Source organism: Zonotrichia albicollis, chromosome 13 (genome assembly GCF_047830755.1).
Source record: "Zonotrichia albicollis isolate bZonAlb1 chromosome 13, bZonAlb1.hap1, whole genome shotgun sequence".
Lineage (NCBI taxonomy): Eukaryota > Metazoa > Chordata > Aves > Passeriformes > Passerellidae > Zonotrichia > Zonotrichia albicollis.
The window spans coordinates 13,459,234-13,486,494 of record NC_133831.1 but is presented as its reverse complement, the minus strand read 5'-3'; the positions used below and the strand labels follow the sequence as shown (position 1 = coordinate 13,486,494).

The window sequence follows — 27,261 nt, the reverse complement described above, 5'->3', positions numbered from 1 at the left end:
TAAGCCTTGGTGAAGTTTATCATAGTTACAGGCATGCTTTTTGTTTAAGAACTTTTATGATAGTTGCAGACGTGCTTTTTGTGTAGAAAGGTTACTTCTGTTATTATCTTTAAGCCAATTTATAAACCAATTATAGTCCAGTGACAGATGAGGTTTAAAAAGTCAGATTGGAGGGTCCTTGGACTTTGACAGCTTGTACCAAAATGAGTCTGTACTGAGGAAAATCTGCTGATGAGGTGTCTGCTGCCTTCCTAATTCTGTGCCAGATGAGACACTGGGTGAGAGAGGTCACTGAGGCAGGGCAGCTAGGCTGGGTTTGTTACCTGCCTGCAGCACGTGCTCAGCACAGAGGTCAGCTCAAACCCACCCTTACAGCACCAGAGGCTCCTGGAGATACAGAGGGAATGAGCTGCACAGCAGCAACCCGGCACTGCAGATGGGCAGTAATGAAATAAAACAGACAATTCATTCATTAACAAAAATCTAGGGAGGTTATTAGTTTTCAGACACAATGCAAACAGTACAGTGGAGGTTTGCAGATGTGTGAGGTACCACTTAAAAATGGCAAAATGAGTGCATTAAGTTTGCCTAAAGTCTTTTTTTAAAGGTATCCCTATAAAACTAAATGTTATCTGATACTCTTAGATGTTACTGTGAAAGAAAGTAAAAAGATAAAATTAATATTATTTTACTTTCTTGAAAATATTTCCTCTCTGATATCTATTTCCCAAACCCCACAAAATTTCAGATAAAACACCAACACAGCAGCAACCAGACACTGGAGATGTCCAGTAATGAAATAAACCAGACAATTAATTCATTAACAAAAATCTAGGGAGGTTATTAGTTTTCAGACACAATGCAAACAGTACAGTGGAGGTTTGCAGATGTGTGAGGTACCACTTAAAAATGGCAAAAATTAGTGCATTAAGTTTGCCTAAAGTCTTTTTTTAAAGGTATCCCTATGAAACTAAATGTTATCTGATACTCTTAGATGTTACTGAGAAAGAAAGGAAAAAGATAAAATTAATATTATTTTACTTCCTTGAAAATATTTCCTCTTTGATATCTATTTGCCAAACCACACAAAATTTCAGATAAAACACCAGGTTCAAGGACTCTGGAACATCATATCAAGATCTCTGCAATAATGTGTGACCTCTTTGATCACACCAATGGAGGGGATTTTTGTGCCCTCTTTCCCAGCCCCCAAAAAGAAAGAAAAGCTTCTTGTGAAACCAGAAATCAAAAGCATTCCTATCTTTTGATGAATATACCATAAATTTTTAAACAGTAGAATTAAAAAGATGAGTTGCTATAACACATCACACTATAAACTGCTCCTCAGCTGCTGTTAACTCACTGGTATTTTTATCCCAGTGATTATTATCTGAAGTTTTATTAGAAGCCATTTGAGAACATAAAGTAGAAACAGCACACAAAAATAATTTAGAATTACTGCCTGGTATTTAGCCACTTTGGTCAGAAAGTACTCTGAAAAGGCCTAACAGGATTTTTTTGGCCACCACTTAGGGTACTTTGTGGTTGTAATGTGACAATGATTAAACCACAAATGATTTAACAGGTTTTTTTTTGTTGTTGTTGTTGGGTGGGGGTTTTTTGCCAACACAGATGTCACAATCTTACTAAAAAAAACGAGTATGGCAAGGTTCTAGTAACTTCTCCCCAAATTGTGCTAAGGTTAAGTTACATTTAATTTCCAAGTGTCCACAGACAAGGGCAAAAGGCCCAATGTCCCCTGGCAGTGCCACTGAAATGCAGACAGAACACACAATCCCAGCCCAGCCAGCAACCCATTGGAACAGACTGAAATCTGCCAACTGGCACAGATCATATCAGACATAAAACAATAGGACTTTAAAACTCAATCAGACCCAGTTTAAAAAACAAAGCAAAACATAATTTAAACACTAAAAACCAATTATCTTCACCCTCTTCACTTGGGTGCTAGAGAAACAATTGTCATATTTGTGATTTTCATGCTTTCTTTTTGCCCACTACAGGAAACACTCAGTGTTTGCTCTGGTTTTGAACTTGGGGTCTTGCAGCACCAGGTAAAGCAACTTTGCCATGGGGAAAGCCCCAAAAGCTGGACTGAGACACTGGCAATGTTTGGGCAGCAGTGAAGCTGCTCAAAGCTGTGTGGATGAACACATGGCTCATGGTGAGCATTATTTGCCTCATGGGTGCCAGATTCAGGGGTGCCATTTCTGACTGTACTTCACATGGCTGCATCTGGGAGGAGAAGAGACTGTTAACCTTCCCAGCCCAAAAGGGAACTGAACACAATTTACTGCTGTTCACACCTGCAAATACCCTGAGTTGTGACTGCAGGGATTGCCAGACCTGCCCCTGCCTGTGCCTGGAGCCCCAGTGGCACAGCTCCACACCAGGATGGTATTTCTGGGCAATAAAGTCACCCCTTTATTCCCCAGAAAGATTCACCTGCCTTAACAGGGATGGGAGTTACTGGAGGGAAATAGAGATTGATCCTCATCACCTCTGAAATTTGGACTTCTTCAAAAGGCTGAACAATTCACACACACTGTGCAATTCAGCTGTGCTGTGACATTTTGCATCAGTATGATGGAGGTTTCCAGCAGTAATTCCATCCTTTGCATGGATGATGGAGGTTTCCAGCAGTAATTCCATCCTCCCAGTTATAAACCCTGCACAAGGTGAGTTGTCACTCATCAGAAGCAACATGAGGATAACATTCTGCCATGCAGAAACATCAAGAAAAGCAATATGAATAGATGGCAAGAAGAGGGATTTTTTCCACATCTGGATGCAGCACTGGGATTGAGTTTTGCCAGGCACTATTTTACAGCATGTTCCTTCCAAAAGAGGTGCATGTTGAAGAGGAAAAAAGGAAGAGGATTGACAGGATGAAGGAAGTGTTGGAGGGAGTGATTGCAGTGTGGAAACTTATCAATCTTTGAAGCTCAGAAAAGAGCCTGTTTAGATAAGACTCAGGGCAAACAGCACAATTTATGTCTGGCAGGTTTGCACTGACAGCTACAGCTGATGCAGTGTCAAGATTGAAGGACTTGTGAACTTTGCACTTCAACTGAAATTACAGCAAATATCAAGCACAATTCCTGAACACTGAGCTGTGAGAAAATCAGTGCAGGTACTAAAAATCAGACAAGGTACAGGCAGCTCATTCCCCAATATTACTATTAAAAGCAGAATTGCACAGTCACAATGTTACAATGTGGAAATCACGTTACAATTAGGAAAAAGGGATTTTTTAAAAAAAGGTGTTAAACCAAACCCCATTCAGTATAGAAAGGCAAAAAACCTGCAGCCAGTTTAGGCTCTGTAAAGATATCTGAATGTATTTGCTTGTGCAAGCCACACCTTTGAAGAATCCCTGAAAGCAGTGAAAAAAATCCCCTGAGCCATGGCAGCTCTTGCAGGCTCTGCTGAGGTGCCTGGAGATGAGAGGGATTTCAGGGCAGGAACAGTTTAAATGCCAGTTTTTGTACCCTGGCGGGTAACTCAGCATTATTTCAGCCTCTGAATGCTGCAGAGGTCCTGTCCATCCCAGCAGGAGCAGCAGCTCCCAGGTCTGCAATCAGATCCTTCACATTTCAATAGATTGCTGCTCTCCCTGAGGCTCTGCACAAAACTCCCTTTCCTTTCACCTCTCGCCACGGGTTACTGCTGTGCTGGACAGGTGACCAGCAATGAGAGCTCCAGTAATCAATCATACCATTTTTAATTAATATCTTGAAAGAATAAAGGATTTCAGTTTGACTGACAGTATTGTCTATGCATCCTTTAGTGCCTTCTGCTTTTATTTCCTAAGTAGCAGCAATGCCTCAACCACTAACACTGAGAAAACCAGAATTAACACACCACAGAAAGCTGTTCCACCTTTGCTGGGTCCATCTCAGAGAGGCAGTATTCAACTTTTGTTGAATTTTTTGTTTGTTTATCAATTAATGAACATTAATGCCAGCAAAAAAAAAGTACAGTCCACTCCATTTAATAGAGAAGAGAGAGCAGATTACAAATAGCTTTTAAAACCATATATTGACAAGATTTACTTTCTAATCTGTCTTTCAACACAGTAACACATTCTGAACTGCAAGGAGGGAAAAATAATACTGTGGTGCCACTCAGCAAGATTTGTGAATATCAAATATTGGTTACAACATGCCCTAAAAGCATTTGCTCTTCAGAGGAACTGGAATAAAGTCTTCCAGTTGTCATTAATTTTTTATTCCTGAGGAGAATTGTTTTGCTGCAGATATTACAGTAGATTAATAATGATCAGCAGTGCTTTGACTAAAATATGACAATCTGAATGGGAATAATTCATATGGGCATCTTGAAATTATACAAACTGTAAAACAGATTGTTCTCTCATACCTTCCCTGTTATGCTATTGTCAAAAATTCCAGTTTACAGTCCAGTTCCTTTTGAAAAATTCACCAAAATCAGCTACTGTTTTTATACAGCACAACAGAGAAGCATCACCATGGTATTCCACTAAACACAACTCTGGACTACACATAATAAAAAATACTACAATGCAAAAAACACCCATTGCATGTGAATAAGAACCTTTTACCTGGGAGGATAAATATTAGTAACAGTTACAGTTATTTTCTTTAGGTATAATAGATTTCAATCCTAGTTGGATACAGTGACAACTACTCTAAAGCAGTATTAGAAACCAAAAATCAATCTGAATTGTAAAGAAGTAATATATTTGTTGTGGACAAAAAAAGCAGTAATCTGTGAAGCTGCAAATTTTGAATTTGCATATGTTGCCAAGTACAACTCTGCTCAACTTAATAACAGAAACACCTGCTGGTAATATGATCTGCTATGCCAAATATATACCCTAGCTATTAGTTTTCATTAAATGTTTTTATTAAACAGTTCTTTAATTGAGTTATTTTAATCTTTGCTCTTGGTACTATTCTACCTGAGCTGGATTCTCCACTCTTCCTTCTTTGTTAGAGGCATTTTACTAGAAAATAGAACAGGGACTCATACTGCTGCTTTGAATTCAAATCACAGCATTTTTTGTTGTTTAAGTAGGTTATTTAAACTGGTAGTGGTTCACAAAACTTAATTCTTGACAGTCTGACTGAAAGAACTGTGCCTCAGTATTCAGGTACCAAAGGAGGACACAGCATCCAAAATCTACGTCCTGCTGTGCTAAAATACAGACCACTCACCCTGTGAAGTCCCTGGGCTTGCCCCTCTACCCCCACCAGCTTTACTGCTTCAATCCTTTAGCATCAGGCAAACAGGGAGGAGGCAAAACACTGGAAAATAAAGTGGCCTCTTTGTTTTGTCCTTCTAATTCACAACATTCCTTGGAAGGCTGTACATGGGAAAACCAGCTAAGACAACCCCTCCATTGCAAAGCACTTAGGAAGTTACAACAATAAAAAAACCCTGAAGAAACCAGAAGAAATGCAGAAAAAGTGGTCAGAGTTTCACAGAGCAGCTCAACTGATGCAGTTACAGCTGCCCACAGGACAAAGACCACGTGGGATTAACTTGGCTCTGCATCCTGCACCTACAAACACACAAAGGGACAGCAGGAGTGGCAGGCACTCAGACTGCAGCAGGACACAGGGGTCACCCACAGGAACACCCTGCCTGCCTCCCAGGCTGCCTCTGGAGGAGGCTCATGGTGGCCTGTGATATTCCACCCTAGAGAACTCCCAAGGACTGTTCCTCCTGCTCTTCAGAGGAAGTCCTCAGTCCCAGACCTACAGAAGGGTCCCCTGAATCATTCTGTTTCTCAAATTGTTCATTTGGAAATGACAGAGGGGAAGGGTAGCTCCAAACATTACAGAAACCCCTTCAAACACTCATTCTCAACTGCAAAATGCAAGACTTGACCTGGAGCAAAGACAGAGGAGGGACCAGCAGCTACAGAGAATTTCTGAAGTTCTCTGAGCCAGACTCTGCTGGTCTGTGCTCACTGGCTGCTCCAGCCTGCTCCCCTTGGCCTCTCCATCTCAAAACACCTGAGTCTTCTGGGAACTACTTATCTCTCTGCATTTATTTAGCATCTCCAGCAAAAGGGTACCCATTTCTTGTAGGTTCTGAGGATCAGCTGGTATCTATATGATTAATTAAAGGATCTTTTATTTGGTATGTAGGTCTACTTCTTTGCCTGAAATGTTTTTGACTGTACTTGAAGTGTACTTGACTGCACTTTCTTGGTCAAAGATTATTTGGCAATCCTGGCATCAATGAAATCTGCACAGTCTGCTCTTTCACACTGGGAGACAGCATTTAAGAGCTTAAAGAACCCATGTCTTTAAGTGAAACTGGATTTCTGGGAGAGCCATACACAAGGAACCTTCCAGTCCTGACATGGAGAAACCTCCATCTTGTGTTATCAGAGATGTCAGTCCTGGGGCACAGATTGTCTTCAAGACCTTGCTCAAATGTATTTATTGGAAAAGCAAAGCCTGAAAGCCAGAGGCAAGGCAACACTCACTGTCTTGGACAGTAAAATGCAGAACTTGGGGATATGCATATAAGATGAGCTCCAACTTGAAAAATGCAGAGATAGAAATCCTATAGGGAAACCCTGTGGTAATGTCAGTATCCCAAGGAGGAATTCACACTGCACATAAACTGATGTGATGACCAACAACTTCTGTGCATATTTGGAACTAATTTTTATTTTTCGTTTTATTGAAACAAACAAACATCAATCAGCAAATATTCCCAGCTGCATAGCTAATGTCTGAATGCAATTTTGATTCAATGGGGACTCTGTATACACAAGCTTTTCAAATCATAAAAATGTAGAGATAGGGACTTGAGTAGCTGCCAACCTGGCCTTACTCAACTGTTCCTTGGGAGCAGTTTGCTAGACAAGGAGATCTTTTTTGAAACTGGAATTTAGGACAATGGACCTTACAGAGTGAGGTATTTAAATTCCTTCCTTGCCCTGCAAATATTAATGTATATAACTTTAAAGATTAAAAAAAAAAAGATTTTTTTCAACATAGATTTTGCAGTATACCAGGCATGCTAAGCACAACCAGCTCCCTTCCTTCCCTTTCTCCTGTGATTTTCCATTAGTCTACAAAAAAGACAGAGAGTAATGCTTGGAGGTCCCAGGATGCAATTGCAAAAGGATGAAGATGGAAAGTATGTGATTGCTCCAATATTTAGCTCATTAATCTTAAAGACTCTGTTTATGCTCTAGTGCATTAATGCAAAATAGTTCTAATTGCAAAGCTGAGATAGGCATACTTCCTTTTTAGTTCTTCTCAACACAGTAGCAACTTATTATATTTCAGAAACTTTAATGTTTCTATAAACAGAAACTGTACAGAGAAACATTCTATATGCAGCAACCATACTATCCTCATCAACTAGGAATTAAATTTATAATAATATAAATATTGTCTTAATATTGATATTATTAATATTCTTTAAATGCTTAAGATAATAACCCAACCAACAAATAGCAGAAATCACTTGAGAGGCTACCCATGGTATCAATACACAGCCATTTGCTGAAGAATAAAAGAAAAACTCCACAGAGAGCTCCCCAACCCCACTGACCCTGTGTGTCCCTGACAGTAACACTGGGGCAAGAGCAGGGTGGTGCCAGGGCTGGAGTGGCCACAGCTCACAGGGACATCCAGCAGTGCCCTGCCTGTGGGCTGGCACTGCCCTAACTGGGCACAGCCACAGCTGCTCCTCAGCAGCATCTCCTTGCCTCCACCATGGCATTTCCATGGGCATGGAGTCAACACAGCATGGAGTGATTCAGGTTAGGAGGGAAACCAGGAGGGTACCAAGCCCTGGCTCAGTGTAGGGTTAACTTGAAAGTTAGATCATGTTTCTTCAACAAACTGTTTTCTTGAGGTTTCAGAGAGGGACTTACAGCAAAACAAATTATTTCATACTTTTTTCCCAATAGATTGATATTAATTCCAAAGAGCAAAGAGTAGTGGTCTCCCAGGTGAAACCAGTGCCTAATGATGGATAACAAAGCTAACACACAGACACTGGATCTAACTTATGCAACTAGGATAAGGGATGGAGTGAGACAGATTTGGGAGCCATGCACATGTGCCCTTTCCAACCCTTCAGCTCTCTCCACTATTAACAACATGCCCAACTTGCTCAGAAAAGAGTCCAATCTAGCCCTGCAGCTCAGGCTTGGAGCTGCTGCCATCAGAGGTGTCCACAGGAGGTGCTCAGGACACCAGAGCTGAGACCTCACCTCTGCCCTTTCCCACTGCCCCCAGCAGCCTCATGCCTACTGAGGCTGTGCTACACAATACTATTTTTCCACCAGAGTTTGCTTTTTTAAGCCTGGGCAATTATGGGGGTGGGGGAGAGCTCCACTAAAAGCAGTAATTTTATGGTTATAGCATCAAGGACTGCAGAGTTGAGCAATATCCCCTGACAGTGTCTGTGTGAGCTTTGCTTGGCCCCTTGGTGCTGACGTGTTATGGTGCAGTCCTTCAGTTCAATGAACATCTACTCCTTTACACAGGATTTCAAATTACCTTTCTGATGATGCTGCCTACTCCAGTCCTGCAGTAAAATATTTAAAAATTTTCCAATTCTAAAAAGAATTTCAGTGACACTTGCCAGAAGAAGAGACCAGGGCTATGTTTTGCAATGAAGGCAGCTGGCTAAAGGACAGAGGACCTCGGGCAAGCAAAAGTGCAACACCCATTCATGTGTTACTACAGCCATGGAGGAGAGCCTCAGCAGCACCAGTGGAAAAGCTTCCACCAGACCAAGCAGAGCTTCCCACCAAGCACAAGATGCAAATCCACAGGAAGCTCCAGGTTAATTCACATCTAGGGCTACCCAGTTTCCAGAAGACTCCAATCACCAAGGCAAGCACAGCTCCTGATAAACCACTGAAGATTTCCCTTCATTATATAACTCCTCTTCCATCTGTTACAAAAGCTGAAAAGAAGCAAGAAAAAACCCAAGAGACTTCACAAGAAGGCAAGCATGGCAAATGCACCTAAAAGTTGCCTCTGGTAATCTGCAACCTTTCTTGCACCAGACTCAGGTTCCCAGCAGGATGCTCAGCAACTTGCTTCAGACACAGGGGGTTTTTAAAATTTATTTTACATTTTTTCCACTAATCATTTTCTTTCATTTTACCAGAGTTTGGCTTGACAATCTGGAGTGTGATTTGCAGAAAGGCTGGGCTCTCAGCAGCTGTAACAGAGGTCACAACAGCTGTGGTTTGAGCAAGAGCAATGTTCAACTCTCTTAAAAAAGATCTTGAGTCTGAAGAATTTCCATCTTGGCATCCCAAATGAGTCAAGAGCTTTTACACTAACTTCTCTAGCCTGCCTGCAGAAGGGGGACTGCTGCTCACTTGCACATCTTTGAGATGCAGTGCCAGCAAACTTCCTTGCCTGCCCAGCACTGTTATGATGAGCACTCTGAGAAAAAACTGGTGAGGACACATTGATAATTTTGGATTCAGAGCAGGTTTTGCACAGTAGGCAATAAACAGCTCCAGGCCATGCAGAGAACAAAAGGTTAAACTAAATTACTGAATAGCTGCTCATTAGCTCAGCTCTGACTGTTACATGCATTGTGTGAAGACAGCAGAGTGAGAAACAATGAATGTATCTACAGGAACATTTAATTCCAATCATCCTTGGAGGTGAAATCTCTTGGTTGTCCCCACTTACTGTGTTTTTGTGTACACAGTGCAATGTTGAAGTACATGAATTGAATTCATTTCAGATGAAAGTAAACTGGGAGATGTGCTCCAGGACTGCATTTAATGTGCCTCAATCTTTGGCAAATCCAATGAGATTAAAAAAGAAAATAGAAGTGAGACAAATTAGGACACGTGGCTTTACAACTGCACTCTTTTTAAACTATTCTTTCCATGTAGCATATATCTGTAAAGCATATATATATATATATATATATATATAAAAATTGTTTCTCAAATCACTGTTCTGAGAAAGAAACAGACGATGCCTCAGCCACTGAAGGAAATGAAAGTGTCAATTTTCTGCACATCTGCCCCTGTATTTTAGTTCTGTGGAAGAGGAAATTTAATGCAGATGGACTTGACACAATTAAGAATATCCCCTAAGCAGAAATCCAACATTCCTCCCTAACATCTTGGATCATAGGCCTACTTTGTAGGAAAGACAATTAGCCCACTGCCACACAAGCACACTTTTCTGACTTTCTCTTCAGTGACAAGCATCACTGTCTTCATCAGTGCTCCATGTTCAGTGGTTTCAAGACTGAAACCTTATGCAAGACTGAGTCTTCCTCCCCCTTTTTTTTTAAACAGATTTTGTTTGTGGCAGAAGTTGTGACAACTGCACTGAACTTGGGCTGTAATCCTACAGAGATTGTTTCTTAACTTTCAGAATATATTATTTACCTTGCAGAAGGAATTCTTTTTTAGGAGTTGCAAGGTAAGGAGACCCATATATATGATTAGAGCTGTTTGTATATTGGGAGCATGCATAGAATGTAGCAGATGAATGCTTCTCTATAATGAAATACAATATTTTGGAGTATTTTAAAAATTATAACAACTGTATATATATACAGTTATAAATATACAAATTCTGTGTATATTTCTGTGTATACAGAATTTTATTTAGGAGGTCTATTATCTCTCAGAAAATACCTGCACTCAAAAGTTAATGAGGTTCACATGAGAACCAAACTGTAAAAAGAAATGCAAATCTCTGAATTAAACACACCTATACAGAATGTTTAAGGTTGCTAGCAAGCTGAGTCCTTCCATAAACACAGTTATGTAAGCCAGTATTTGGTCAGTTACTCTCCTAAAGTACTCATCCCTACCTTGCAGTCAGGAAGACCCCAGGAATCATTAACATCCTGATGACAACTACCAGATGTGCCCTGTGAGCCCTGCCACAAGGCACAATTAAGGAGACAAACAGCATTTCCTACACTGTGCTGTGCCCACCCTCACCCAGGCTGCTCCAGGAATGGCTCCTGCCACCTGACCAGGCACTTGGCTGGCTCTGACCTTAGGAACCCTGGGAAATGAAGAGCAGCAAAAATAACAGCAAAATCAACATAGGCTCCATAATCCAGAATATCTCACTAAAACATGGTGGCTCTTGATTTTAAATTTAGTGCCTCCAACCCTGCAAGCTCTTTTGCCTCTTCTTTTGGAGACACTAAGTATTACAGGGAGAAGAGACTTGTGAATTCACATCATCATTTTTTGCTCCCCTGAGTGGCAGTGCCTGGCTCCCCCAGGGGCAGATCCCAGTGCTTTAGTCCAGGAGCTCCCAAATGAGGAAATGAGGTTTGTTTAAGGAGCTGCAGCCTCTCTCCCTGCAATGTTTCCCCCTGGACAGCAGTGACAATGGCATCAGCCCCCTGAGGGGCTCTGGGCTCTCTCTGCAGCGTGACCAGTCTGTGACACTAACCATGCTGTAAAGGTCAGCATTTCCATTTCTCCTTTTTCAGAATCCTGCTCTTCCAGGAGATCTTAAAAAGGACCTAAAGAGCAGACTTCTCAGATGGTGAAAAGTTTTGCATGTTACCAGACTCTTGACTGGATCTGTAATTCAAGAGTCCAGGTTACAGTTCATTGCAATCTGAAGTACAAAAGGAATGAAACCAATGAACCAGTCCACAGCCCATTTTCTGTAGATACAATATTCATCATTACTGGTCTCCTGAAGAGTGTAAATGCATTTGCATCATTCTTCCAAACAGGCAGGACAACAATAAAAACAGAAAGTTCAGTCCCTTTTTCTGCCAGATTAAGAATGATTTGTCTGTCTGTGGATCTCAAGCTCCCAAAGCTAGTAAAAGACCCTTGCAAGTACTTCTCAGAAATACTCAATTTAGTGTGTCCTTACTTTCTGACACTGTAAATAAAGTGTTCAGCAAACTGAAAAACTCTCTACACCACCCTGAGCCCAATATCATAGTAGCTCTCAAATTCTGAAGACAGTCTGCAACTTATTAGCATAAAATACTGCTAAAAATGTTACATGAAATTAAAGGTGACACTGAAATGCAACATGAACTGTGAAGAGGAATAGGGATGAGTCTTGAGGGGAGGAACAGCAGATGATGAAGAATGGATATTGTTATTAAAATAGCAAAATATCTAGCCTCATTTTGCAGATAAACATCGTGTTATTTCTCCTGATTCCTTGAGAGGCTACCTAGAACACAGGCTAGACAGAGTTAAAGGAATAAATAGGGATTTATTCAAAAGGCTTTCAAAGGATTCACCTTGGGCAGAACAAGAGCCTGGCCAAGGCTACACCCAGGATGGATAATGGATCAGACATTTTCACACTTTTATAAGTTTTGGCCCCTTTCCATATTGAGGTTAATTGTCCAATTACAGCTCCAGGTTATGGAGTCCCATCCTCCCAGTTTGCTCTCCTCTATTACCTGATGTTTACAATTTTAGACCTGAAGCTGCAATGGTGTCCTCAGTTCCCAGGCTGGAAAGGATTGTTTTGTCTGACTGAACTGTGAGGATAACCTGCTAACACTCTATATGAGGCTCAGAGTTATATACTAATGCACAATCTGGAAAATATGAAAGCTAAAACCTAAGGCATCACTCCCTTGCAAAGTGCTCAGATCAACAGAGCTGCTGGCAGCCAGTGTAACAGGAAAATTGCTTCTGTTCCAACAGGCAATCCAGAAAGCTCAGGCATTCAGGGCCTGATGACTGAAGACTAATACAGCACATTTAAAGGATAAGTGTGCTTTGTGCATTGAGTACATTCTTCTTGAAGATGTTCCATTAGTAATACTGAGAAATGCTCAAGTACCTTCACCAGTGACAAAATCACAGCAGCAGCTAGCTCTAAAACATTTATTTACTGGCCTGAAAGCAGAATGGGAGAAAAATAAGGTTTTCATTAAGGCAGACAGTTGTTTCAAATGAAAATGTGTATTTGTTGGATCAGTTTGCCTGCAATTTAAAGGCATACAGTGAAGTACCCAATAGCCAGTGCTTTTGAAAGCTTTTTAAGGCTAATTATCCTTCCCAAAGATGCACACTCCATCCCTTTCTTCAATAGAAGATTTCTATTGTGCCTACACATAAAATGCAGAAGATACTTGAAACAAACTGAAGCACAACATGTGCTCACACAAACTCTGACTGCAGCATTTGGCAGAAGCTCCCTGAAAAGATGGCTGTGTGTGTCAAGACACATCTGAACAACAACTGTCATCATTACTGGTTTCATGAAGACTGTAAATGCATTTGCATCATTCTTCCAAATAGGCAAGACAACAATAAGAACAGAAAGTAGATTAAAGGAATTAAAAATAAATAAATATTAAAGTATCCTATTAATTGTATTAATAATTGTTTCTATGTTATGCCTTTAAAAGTGTATGGAAAATGTTGTGTATACATTAGAAGCTGCTTAACCATGGAAATTAATTTTATCATCTTGTCCCCTTCCACTTTCTGAAATGCAAATATAATTGATTTGACAGCCTGAATGCTGCTACCAAAGCTCAGAATTCCTGCTGGCAGATGTTTTACCTGGCTTGACTGCTGCCATGACAGCCCTTGAGGCCTTCAGCACTGCCTCATAGATAGCCCTCTGGTCAGCTGTGAACTTGCCATTGGCAGGGAAGGTGCAGGTGATGTCAGAGCTGTAGCAGTAATATTCTCCTCCCATATCAAACAGGCTGAAAAGGAAACACAGGGGAAAGAAATGAAAATTTAGTTCCAAAGAAATAGCAGAACATGGTGGTAGAACATTTGTCTTGCTCTGCACTCAATAACATCTACATTTTGGTAGATCACCAAATAATTGCTATCACACTCTGCTGTAGCTGATCAGCAAATCACTGCTTGAACCCTGTTCTAAGTAAAGCAGGGTGTCAGTCCCTTGGAATCCCCTGGCAGAAGGGTGTCTGCATTCCATATGGCTTAAATGGACACCCTTATGGGCTGTGCTGGTCAGGATGGGAATGCTCAGAGAACACAGAAATGAAGATAAAAAGAACATGAAGAATCCACTTTAAACTTCTCAGTTCCAGTTTCTAGGAATTCTTCTCAGAAGAAAAAACATATCCTTTTTTCTTTCCTGAAAAATGCAAGCACCACATACAGCATCCAGCTTCCACTACAGAATCTCACTTAACAGAGAAATGTTAATGGAATAAGGATTATGGAAAGAGCCAACCACAAAAGTACACACAGTACAGCTCTCTGCACCAGAGGCAGAAGAAAGAAATTATGAAGTGCTTTTTTTATGGGGCCAAAGAACCTGGGTTACCCCTTAAGAAGTGCATTTATTCTATACATGACTAAATGACTCACCACTGATTGCTCAGCTGCCAGAAATCAAGCTACAAGAACAGCAAGTGGGTCTCTACACCCTTGTGAAGACCATGTGAGACATTTGCAGTACCATGCTTCTCAAGCATGCTTGATAAGGCATTGCAGTGCCTTCAGCAGGATCAGAAATCAGTAAATAACCAAATAACCATTTGGACCAGACAACACTTGAGCAAATAACCCCCTTGGTTCATCATGCATTGATTGCAGGAAGGAACATTTTATATACAAGATTTTGATCTTCATACAGTATTTGTGTGACCTCCTGATTTCTGTGGTAATGAGTCAGAGTTGAAATCTGTGAATTTAAGTCTTCTTCCAACCACCCCAAGGAAATCACCATAAGAAATATGATTTTCCTTCACTTTGTTTGAAAACCTTGGAGTTTTCCTCCTCTTGCTGCTGTTTCACAGCAGGGTCAGTCAGCAGCACAAGCAGAAGGCAGGGCACTCCTCTGGGGCAGCCTCTCTGCCACTGAGTCCCAATTACAGCAGCAATTAGGAAAACCTGCAGTGCGGCTCTGTCCCCATGCAGCATGTGTGACCAGGTAAGGATAAATATAAACTACCACAGAAATTGCTATCACACTCTGCTGCAGTGATCACCATTTCCAACACAACTGCACTGAAAGCAACGCACAGTGAGTAAACAAAGGCAATCATGAGAAAACTGAAGAATATTTCAGCAGGGCTAGGGCTCTTCTTGCTGCATTGCACACACAGCCACATGAAGATTTACTCCAAGAACTTTTCAAATCCACTCTATGATTTCCTCCATGAACAAATCTCTGCCCTGCCTGGAGTCTTTGCCAGCCTCCCCAGACTGGGCAAGGCTCAGCTGCAGAGACTTGCAGGACTGGAACATCAGGAACTGCCCCAGTGGCTGCAGCTGCACCAGCCTTAAAGCTGCAGCAGCAGCTCCTCAGGAGAGAGCTCAGAGAGAGAGCAAAGTTATCTGTGTTACCAGGCTGGTGCACACACCACAGTCATTCACCTAAATATGGAATATGGAAAGTTAAATCAGAAATTTGCCAGTTGAAAAAAGATACAAAACAGGCAGGAAATGTCAGGGTGAAAAAACCACGACTGGACACCAGAACAGGAACTGTAAACCAGCCTGGCCAAACCTCAAAATCAGAAACACCATCAACACTGTCTAAGCTTTGATTTTATGGTTAGACTCACTTCTAAAAATTACTAAAGATGCGCATAAAAATTCTACAGACACAGAAAAGCAGTTACAGCAACTGGGAATCATGGAAGAAGCTGCTACATGCTGTAATGTACCAACAAGAAACAGATCAGTTCTAAAGCTTTGAACCCATCCCAGACTGAGCCTTTCAAAGTCACAAATCAAGTTTCAAGATGCTCTGTGGGCTCTGCAGCAGGGCTGTGGCCTAACTGTTGCACTTACAAGTGTAAATGCCAATTCAGCAGGGTGACACTAAAGCTGTGACAACTTGAGAACTCCCTGAACATGTCTACTGGAAGTTGCTATGCTTTGTGTATTTTATTGTATATTTTACCCTGCAAAGTAGTTATTCTGAACTTACCAGAGGCAGAATTTTACCTATGTCTTTACCCTTACAATTATCAGCATTTTCTCAAACCCATTCATCACTCAGTGGCTGTTAAATAATTTTTGAATTACAGGAGAACTGAATGGAAAAAAAAAAATCACAAAGCTGCTGGTACACCAAAACAAGGCTCACAAGCTAGGAAGCACCATTTGTTCAGGTCTCTTGGCTTCCAGACAAGAGGAGACATGAGGGAAGATGATCTTTCAAATTCCACCACAGACCATCCAGCCTGTATGCTTCAGTGAGAAAGCATCCAAACCAAATGGGACATCTGGGAGATATTTTGGCTCTTATCAGGAATTCTCTTCCATTTAACTTCAGTTGGGAACATATCCATTAGCTAAAATGTTGCCCAAGACATGGAAATAGCCAAAATATTGTAGTTTTACTGAGAAAATAATGGAAGCCTGAGAAGATCCCAGTTTCATGTATTTGCTTGCCAGGCAAAATAAATGGTGAAGCACATTTATATCAAATCAAATAAAATGTTTGACAGCTACTATCTTTTCCTGTTGACTAACCAGAAAAAAATTTGTAAAAGAAGGTTCCTTATAAAAAGCACATTTATTTTACACTGAAATTAGATGGTAAATTGAAAAAGATACTACCAGTGCATTCTAGTTTGTTCTCAACTGCATGTACAAAATTACCTGTCTGGTAGTGTGGTCTTAAAAGGGTCACATACAGAAACAACTACTTAATGTTATTTGGAATGTTATCAAATGCAGCAGCAATATAAACAAATTAAATGCAGAAATGAAAACAGGCCTACAGGCATCTTGATCTATAGCTTACCTCTTAAGAGCTGTTTAAAAACAGAACAACATATGCAATAATATCATAAACATTCACCAAACCCTATCACATCTCCCTTTTAGATGGATTAAGTGCTACACATGTAGCAGCCTGTGTATGTCATCATTACATATATATTGCATAAACTTTACATTTTGTATGACAATACTGTGAGTTCAGTTTTCTGCTGAATGATGAAAAACTTCATTCTAAAAATACCTTTTCACCACTCCTTCTGCAGCAAGAACAATTGTGAATTGCTGATTTCAATGAGATGATAGGGTTGAGGTTGTCAGGTTTCTGAGGCATTGGAAAGGGATGCTGATCAGAGGAGTGGTGCTGACCAAAGAGAGACATTGGGTTTTATGTCAAACTGTTCATTGATTCAGCTTGGAGCTGAGGAGGCCAGCTCAATCTCTTTGAAAGCCTTCTGAGAGAAAGCTGATCCTGCTTTGCATCATTCTGTTGTGAGCAAAACAACAAACACCTTCATTTCAGGGTGAAAATAATAATGTATAAAGCAGATTTAACAGCCAGAAGACCTGAGCACCCCATGAAAACTCCATGCTACTGTTTCAATTTATTTTCTAGAATGACCAGGGAACCATACCATAAGTAAAAGATGCATAGCAAAAACAGTCTAAATTTCTTGGAATTATGGACATAGCTCTCCCAGTGGAGGCTTCAGTTCTGTGTGTGTACACAATCTTTCCTACAAAACATATTGCAAAATACTGTAAACATTACTAACTAAAACTGAACAATGCAAAATATAAGAAAAATCAGATAACATGCCAGTTGTTCTACTGACAGAATGAACCAGTAATCCAACATTAGCCAACAGCATTGGAATACAAGGTTCCTTCTGCCTGCTTTATAAGCCACCTTCAAAAATAACTAACAGCATTTAATTACTTTCACAGGGAAAAACACAAACCCACAAGTTTCAATCATTTTGCACATAAACCAGTATCATAGTCAAAAAGAAGGAGAGACGTGTGTGACATGCCACAGCAGTGCAGACAGGCTTGGCTGGACATGCCCCTCCTCAGAGCAGCCCTTCCCAGCAAGTCCCTGCAGCATTCTGCCAGGCACAACACAACTGGGGCTCTGCTCCCTGTGCAGGAACCCAGCAGGGAAGTTTGGGAGGAAATATTTCAAGTCCTGTCAATTTTAAAATGAATACAGGTTTGTAAGTCAATGCTGGAACTGAAACACAACGTGATGCACAAAAGCTCCTTTCCCCTCCTTTCCCTCTGAAACAAAACACATGAGTAAGACATGGCTGTGTTACTTTCACAGAATATTGGCACCACAAAATGCAGATTTATAGTTACTTTTTTTGCTTTCAAGCCAAGAAAAATAATATGCATTTTGATATTGATTTTAGCTTTCTTAACCTTTGACTGTGAAGCACCACGAACACTTTGCGTAACACTTTAAATTTGAACACTGTGGACTATAAAAAGTCATAGTTCTTTTCTCCATAAAGTCACTGTATACCATTTTTCAAAAATAAAGCATCATCTTCCTTTAAGCATGTGTTTTACTTTTATAGGCTTGCTGACACTTTTATTGTCAAATAATTTGAAACTGCCAGGCAATGAAGCAAATTATGGCCAATATCACAATGGGAAGCAATACTTTATTTGGGATATCTGAGCCATGTGTAGGAATTGTTATGATCCAAGCACCAACCCAGCCCAAAGACAAGCTCTCGCAGGCATTTTTTGGGAAGCCTACATCTACTCCCACGAGCTAACACATAAAGCTGTCACCTTCCTGCTCCACAGAGCTGCTTGATCTGTACACTCAGAGCTGGATCTCCTCATGGTGTTTATAAAAGAATTACTCTTGTGCAGCTGTTAATGTGGCGGAGTGATGACTGGGGTGAGACCCAGGTGGATGTCCTTGTGCAATGCACCCTGATCCTGAGCATCACCCACCTGCAGCCCACCTCCTCCCCAGTCTGTTCTCAGGACAAATCTTCCCTTCCTCTGGCTGGGTTTGCAAGACCAGCAATTAGAAAACTGATATTGCCCTATCTTACAGTGCCCTCCTCACTCCTCAGGTTAAACAGGCTTGAAAACTGAAGCACTTTACTCAGCAACATTTACTGAGGTTTCAGGGGTTTGAGGCATTACTAACCAACACACCAATGAGCAGCCACACAGATGAACTGGTGCCAGCCAGTTTTGGGACAGCAGGAATAAAGGTACACACAGTTTTGTCTTCCTCTTACTGCCATAAAAGCAAATCACCCCCAACTGGAGATTTATGCTGTGTGATCTCAGAACACTCTGCTCTGAGTTCACAGAAAGCACTCTGTGCTTTACACCTCATGCAGCAATTAAATCCTTAAGTATTCACACACTCACAAAATCCAACTGTTTGTTTGGTTAAACACTTCTAAGGCAATTTCAAGCTTAAGGGAACTAGGTATCAGCATTTCTATGAGATATGTTTTGGAAACAGGCCAGCTGATGTGGAAATAGGGTGGTTTAATAGGAGACCACAGGAATGAATTAATGTAAATGATATCACAAGGAAGAAAACAGAGAGATAAATGACACACACTCTTTCACACATTTGCATCTTAACTAGCCAAGAGTTATCAATTAAAAAAGCAACACCAGGTAAGATAAGATCACAAACCCCAGGAGAGAATTGGGACAGCATAGTGTATAGTCCTACCATGCTCAGGATGAGGTTTTTTGAGAGAAGCCTTGCTGTTACCAGCTTCCATCTGACATGGCAGACAAGGAACTTGTACTGGCTCTGTCTTGAAGCCAGGCTTGGCTCACTGGTTTAAGCCAGCCTTTTGTCATCAGCACTCCTGGAGTCAAGAATAACCTTTAAAAAGTGTTGGAGAATACTTTTTGTGTAGGAGAGTTGATTCTGGGTATTCACAAGAAATCAAGTTTTTGTTTAAGCCTCCTGTTCAAAAGGAGAGGCTGCAGCCAGAGGTAAATGTACTTTCACTGCATAGCCACTCTCCACCCAGCTGCAAGTCAGGTAACCATGGGCTCCCACACTTATTGTTTCTCTTCAATTCTTTTCATCTTGTCTACCTTCTCCATGACTTTTTTATCGTTGCTCATCTTGTACCACTGTCTCACTTCACAGGCTTTCCCAAACTATCTCAAAGATTATGGGAGTTTTGTCTCAAACTCTTCACACAGAAGATGACAAAATCCACCACTAACCAAGCTTTGCTCAGTTAGAGTGTAATAAAAATAAATATCTCTGTCTACACTGAATTTTGAAGGAGAGAGGATTGCCTGCCTGGATCTCTACAATTCCAACTACAGAGACTTCAGTGGCTGTAGCAAGAATACACAAAAGTTTGAGCTGGCTGGATTTAAAAATAGAAAAGAAAATAAAACAACTGAACACAAAAGCTTCAGTGGGTGTTGGTGCCTGCAGTGCTCAGGTTTCCCCTCAGTGTCACACAGGACACAGAATCAGAGAATCTGGCTCACAGAATCAGAGCAGCAGTGTGCTGGTGTGAGGGAGCTGTGCCCCTGCTCTGCTGCTTCAGCCCTGATGCTGAGAGAAAACCAACAGAGTATGGGAATGTCCTCTCTTACAATGATTTGAGCTAAGCAGACCTTCAGATCCATTCCTCCCATAGGATATGAAATCTAAATCTCACTGAATTTACCAATGAGCTGCATGCAAGAGCTGGTTCAGTAAACACCCATGTACACTAGTAAGATTGCTATTTTCATCCATAGGCTAAGAAGGAGTCCCTTGCTTACAGCATTTATGTCTTGAAGAAATCTAAGATGAGATCCTTAAGTTTCTGCACTAAAACAATCAATTCCATGACCAAATATAAACCCTCTTCTATCCCCAGGTAGTTTGCATTAATGCCTTCTTAAAAATGTTAAGTTTGCCCAGAGCAAAGAGCCAAAAAATCTTCAGACTGGCTTGTTCACAGATAAATTCACCCCAAGTGCCATTCTCAGAGTTTCAGCTAAAGCAGAGGGATGTTTCTGATACCGAGGGGTTGTACACAAATCACAAGTACTGGGAACACCATGCTGGGCTGGGGAAGGAGCAATGAGGGCTCCACAGGATGCAGAAGGCAGCTGAAAACCACAGCCAGATCCCTCTGACAGTGTGCCAGAGACCAGGAAAAGTTCTGATGAAAGGGTTACCTATCTGACTTGTCTTTTTGCTGAATGGATGGGGTTTTTTTCTGTCTTTACTGCCCTAATTATTATCCCTTTTTAACAGACATATTTACTAAGCCTCTCAAGTCACTCTCTTCAGCAGTACTCTCTTTAGCAGAGACAATTTGCTGAAAAATCAGCAGAGGTGGCAGCAAACTCCAAGTTCTGGCTAGTTTCCATCCATGAGGAGCCTCCCCACTGGAAAAGCAGTATCTGGGGCACTCATGGCTGCAGATGACTTGCTCCAGCAAGGAGCAAGGAAGCCAGAGCTGCAGGAAGAGAGGGAGCATCCAGGGAGAAACCTGCATTGGCAGCTCCCCAATTGCTTGTTTGCTTCCCAATGAACACAACAGCAGCAAAGCTCACTGGCTCCTCACCAGAATGTGTCTCAGGGTAAGAACAGCACAGCTCCATTTGGAAGTCACTGAATGGCTGCAGTTGACTAAACCAGTCCATTTCTAGATGTCTGCTGAGAAGTGGGAGTACTGAAAGTGAATTGTAAAAGTTTGATATTTCCAAACCAGGCCATGATTCTTGGGTGCTGGCAATCAGAACTACAAGGCTTGGCTTCCAGCAGCTGTGTCTGGGCACTCTGACCTGTGCTGCCCTGACAAACAGCCACTGGAGAGCAGCTGAACACGTGAAGGGGCAGATGTTACTTCATGATCTTACTGTAAATATTGTCACGTTTTCTTACGTGTGTGGGCATGCTCACACATGTCCATCAAAGTAAAACACTTTCAATGTTTTCCATGATCAAAACTGGGCCAGTATCCAATGGCACAGGTTCACTTGGTTTTTTTGTTGATTGGTCAAGCAACCTCCAAATTATCAAGTCTCAAATGGAACACAACAGACAGGAGTTTTAGAATACTCTACAGAAGCTGACAACTGAATGAAAAACCCCTGAGAAGAAGTTGCTAGCCTTTCCATGGGCATGTCCAAAAGCTCAAGCCAAGTGCACAGCAGTGAAGGCAGCAACCAGTATTTCCAAAAAGGAGGCTCCCTATTCCCCTGCTGAGCAAGTTATTTTGCCTGTAAGAACATTTCTTTCCTATTTGAAGGAAACACCCACTCCTCATGGCAGCACCTGAAGTGGATTGTAGGCAACTGCAATTAGGAATAGTCCTGCCCTGAACAGGGGCTCAGAAATAAGTAATCAATAAGCAATTGTGTGAGTGTTAAACTAAACTCCCCCTGAGGCTCTGCCACACTGTGCCCCTGCTGTGGGGAATGAGATTCTCTGGGCAGACACAAGGGAAGAACTGGCACTGACCTGATACAGGGACTGGGAATTACATCTGCTTCAGGGGCAGCACACAGAAGTTGTGCTGGGGACTTGGAGTGGTTTAAAAGCCAGGCAGACTCCCACTAAAACTGCATTTTGACCTACCCAATTCACTTCCCCACACCAATGAAAAGGGTTTTGCTACTGAATTCCATCCAGCACAAGCAACATCCATCAAGAGTACTTCTACCACACTGCATGTGTGTTTGTGTTAAAGACCACCACAAAAAGTAGATTACAAGTCCAACAGCAGCCAGGTTTTTTCAGAATATGCTGGGAGTGCTATGCTAAAACTATGACAGATAAAACTCACAGTTGACAATTAAAAAGACATTTCACATGCATTATAGACAGCAAAAATTACAAGGCAGACTGTAATACAGCCCTTAAAGGAAAGCTAAAATTTGTTACAGCAAACACACTACTAATACTTGGTGATCTGAGCTTTGGTGAATAGGCTTATTCTTATTTCTGACAGAAAGCAACCTCACAGCCTGAATTAACCAGTACTAACAGAAGCCATTCAATTACAGCAAAATTATTGTTAATTCTAGCAAATACATTTCTCTATTTTTAATCAAATTCAATTTTTCTGAATTAGCATAAAATTAATATAGTCCATAGGTACAACAAAATGAAAAATACCTACACTTGATGAAAACAGTAAATATTAATCAAACCAGAGGAATCAGGCCAAAGGAATTATTCCAGAAATGGATAGCCAGTTAATTTTGCAATCAACAAGTAAGTAGCAGCAATGTACTTTGTATTATTATTAGAAACAAAGCCATTACTACCAACAAGCTGTTTCAAAACTGCAGACTGAAAAGTTAAAGCTAACCATAATTTTTGCATATTATTACAGCACTGAACTTCAAAATGCATAAAAGTGCACAAGGCCAAATGAGAATACTGGTCCCACCCACATAAAATGGTTGAGCATTTACATCTGACACATGAACATCCTGAGATCTTACAAGCTGTGCTTTCAAGAAGTAATAAATACAATATTTTGTACCATAGGATAGATGGTTTTAATAGCAGACACTGAAGAACTTGGGTTGGAAAAGGAAGGACTTGTATTATCTGATGGAAAAAGAAGGTCAATTCCAGCTTTTAAAATACAACATTGCCCCCACCTGGACAAATGAGTTCTGGTTCTAGGTTGGTATTAGTATTGTACAACTTGATAAAATATCGAGACTTCCAAAAAGAGTTTGAAAAACAAATACAGCAAACTTTGATCATCTTTTCTGGTATACCTTTTTCAAGCTCACCTAAATCTTTTCTTGACTTACTGAAAACTTTCCAATATTTTCCTGAAATAAATGACAGCCTGAAAATATTTTCCTGAAATAATGATTCAGTCATCAGAGAAAGTCTTACACTTATTCTTCCAATGAAGATAGTGCAATTGTGGGAAATGCACTATCTTCCAATAGTGCATTTCCCACAAAGCTGTACAATATTACAATAAATATGTGAATATTAGCCATTAAAAATAAACAGCCCCAAACATTCAACATCTTCCCTCTCTGCTTCATCCAGAACAAACTTCCCCAACTACCTGCACTTGCAGCCAGGAAAAACTCCCTGTGATGAACAAATCCTCTGAAATGACAATAGGAGAGTGCTAGGAGGATCTTTTGAGAGCACCACAGGTAATAATACAAAGGAAACACCAAAAGCTACATCCAGGTGCCAAATGGAAGGAAACAAACCCAAGTGTGACAGCTTGAGCAGAATGCAAGCATGTAGAGGCAGTGCTCCCAGAGGGCTGCTGAGTGTTTGCTCCGGCAAGGGCACGATGTTACCAAAATGAAACCTTGGGCAAAGCTCCCTCCTCTCCACAGCTCTTCTTTTAGTGCCCCCTGCTGTCAGTATGATTCTGATGATTTAAATTTGCACTGGGATATTTAGGAAAAAGGCAGAAACAGAAATATGCCTCAGAGTTAAACTATTCAGATAAAGGCTTTTTGCAGTACTAGACAGTTTTCCGTGTCCCCAGCTCTATCATTTGAGTCAGCAAATAGCCATGCTTGTTGATACAGCCAAGACACACTTCAATCATTTAACATTATGCAAACGTTGGACTTTTATGACAAATGTGTTTGGTTTTGTGACACTTACAAAGTTTTCTAGTACCTGAAAGCAATAAAACTATTTCCAGGTAAAACTTGTTTTACTGTCATCCACAGCAGTGATGGCACATCATGAGAACAGCAATGAGAGAGATTCTGTTTCACCAAGGACACTGTACTGTCACTGAAATCTATAAATTATTTCTATAAAATAAGTAATCAATAAGCAATTATGTGAATGTTAAAATAAACAGTCAAATAAAATGAAATCCATCTTCTGTTGATCCAACCTGCTTCTATTTAAGCTTCTAAAAGCTAGTTTTATTTTATAAATTATAGATAGTCCCACTGTGAATACAAGGTTAATGGATTCTCTCCTGGGTCTGCTACACTTCCCAAGCAGTTGATGCTGGTTGTACTCCCCTTATTTATGCTTTCACCCCAGTCCTCTTCATAAATCACACTCTGGCCCTGGCTCCAGGGAGGAGCAGGGTCCCCTGCAGCTGCCCCAGCCCAGGTGAGTGCCTGTGATCCTTGGGGTCTGCTCTTCATTAACACTGTAACTGAGGAGGATATTTCAAAATGTTAATTTTTAATTTATTTTTTTTTCAGCAGAATAGACAATTATTTTCATTATTTTGCAAAGCCAAAATGGACCTACTAACCCCCAAAAATATCAGTAAGTGCTTGAAGGTCAGTGAACCTGCCTATGAGAATTGTTTCCAAAGTGCTGAATTTTCACTGAGGTACATTTGGCAGATGCCATAAAAATACCAAGACCTGCAACCCATGACACCTGCAGGAAGGCACCTGAGGTAACAGCTGTATCTACTTCAGTTACATCTGATTTCTGTTAAATCAGGCTGATTTTCTTACATTTCTGTTATTTAAGTGTAAGCCCCATCATGAAGAATCAATGTTTATTTTAAGATCACAGAAGCATTTTTTATTTGCCAAACACTGCAGGAGCCCTGCTGATCAACTGTAACAGAACAATCAACTCCTGCCATGAGTTTGGCACGTGGCAATGCCAGGAAACCACAAAGTCAGCCTGCCAGAGCCAACAATGCAATAAACTCCAATTTTACTCAGAAACTACTCAAATCAAAACACAAAATATACACTTCAGATTTCTAGAACAAACCAGCAGACCACAGAGGTGAGCAGAGACATCTGCCCTGCCCTTGCTCTGCTGCAGGTGGCTTTGATGCTCATTGCTGTCCCCTCCCTGCCCTCTCTCCCCAGCCATGGTGTAACTCCTGCAGGGCAAGGGCAGCAGGACTCAAGGCAATTTGCTTCCATTATTTTTAAGACAGCTTTAATTTCTCAGGTGGCAGATGCTGATTTGTTGAGCTAACACTTTTCATTGAAGCACACTGGCTCCTACTGAACTGGATGCTGTTTCCCAGGGTCAGGTCATCACTTCCAGCCAAAATCAGAGATGAGTTTGGGAGAGCTGAAACCAGAGTTCCCACCTCCCACAGGGCCCTGGAACCAGTATTGACCCAACCTCTTCCTGCAGTGTGAACAAAAGCCAGCTGCCCATGAGACACTTGCCATGTGGGGCTGCCATTCTCTGAGCAGGACTCCCAGGTGCACATTGGATTTGTGCCTAAAGGACTCAGATCTCTACTCCTTCTTTTTATTTGGGTCATTGTCCTCTTGAGTAGCAGCTTTCAATGTCATTCTACTCCTCAACTCTGAAAGACCTTTGGTTTTCCAAAATGCTGGAAGCCTCTTGTGTGCAAGGCAGGAGATTGCAAACTACAACAAGTATTTAGCTTGGGACTCCACTTTCCCTACTACCAAATGCCTCAGTACAGAAACAAAAGGGTCTTGGCATCCCATTTGTAATGCAAAACCTGGAAAGGATGCAGTGAACCTCAGCCCAGGGCTCAGCTCCAATCCAAGCTGTCAGAGTTTTAAGATGACAGAAGAAAATCAGAATTTGTGAACAGCATGGCCATACATCATCACTGCCAGCTGTGATTTGCTACATTCCAAGTAGAAGATTTTATTTAAAGTTAATACTGAGTAAAAGGGCCAAGTGCCTACGATGGTGACTCAGCCTACCCCATTTTTCTGGATGACCTTTCTGATCACAGAAACAGGCACCTGCTTAGGGAAAGTGTTTGGTTTAGAGCAAATTGATAATTTCCATGTTCACCACAGAATGCTATAGCACATGAATCATTTATACAAAGCACTGATTTGGTGCTATTGCAATATTTGCTTTTAATATCCATACCAGTTAAATATCTGTATCCTGAACACCTAAACCTCCCTAAAAATACTGATTTCTTTCTCTGTCAATCACAGTGCTTTGTGTTAGATAGCTATTTCAATATTTAACAGATTGAAAAGGATAGCCCTGCTTAGCAAGACAATGTGTATTAACAAGGAGTGTCAGAAATTCCCTTGATAGTCCTTTGTTTTGCACTGAGATCTTTTAGTGCAGAAGCTGTACCTATAAAAAGTGTGGATTATGATGCACTATCAGAGATACAATTCCATACCAGCTTCTTACAGAAGCAATAAACCCACTTGATACAGGTTAATTTAAGAAAAAAACATCATAAAACCAGGCTTTTCTAAACCTTCCACAGCTTTTGACAAAGAAGTCAGAATAACAGCCTTAAAAAAGAAATAAAAATGCAATAGCACAAATATTTTGGCCTATGATCTTCTTTTAACAATTAAATCCTTGGTACTTACACTTTTTAAAAAGCCAGTGATGCATTTCACAGAAGCAAAGCCTTAGTTTTCCAAATGTGATTTTTCTAATATTCAGGTGCTTAGTTAACTTATTTATGATACTTCCTGCACTGCACTGCTTTGTACATAAAAAAACTGAGCTGCACATTTCTGCAAAACCCATGAATGTTATTCATATCCAGCAAGTAATGTTAAGAAAAAGACATGAAATTCTACAGAATAATTTATTAAAAATCACACCAAATTCCCAATCTCCCAATTCTATTACACACAAC

At 40.8% G+C, this 27,261-nt stretch overlaps 1 protein-coding gene across 2 annotated transcripts in view; it reads right to left on the bottom strand.

Annotated features, from left to right (window-relative positions):
• The window catches only part of PEPD (peptidase D), a 203,238-nt gene that overhangs the window by 25,762 nt on the left and 150,215 nt on the right, over positions 1 to 27,261 (bottom strand). For both annotated transcript variants that reach the window (XM_074551066.1, XM_074551065.1), the window contains one exon: positions 13,547 to 13,695. In XM_074551066.1, the coding sequence (XP_074407167.1) occupies positions 13,547 to 13,695 (149 nt within the window). The remainder of the gene's footprint in view (positions 1 to 13,546; positions 13,696 to 27,261) is intronic.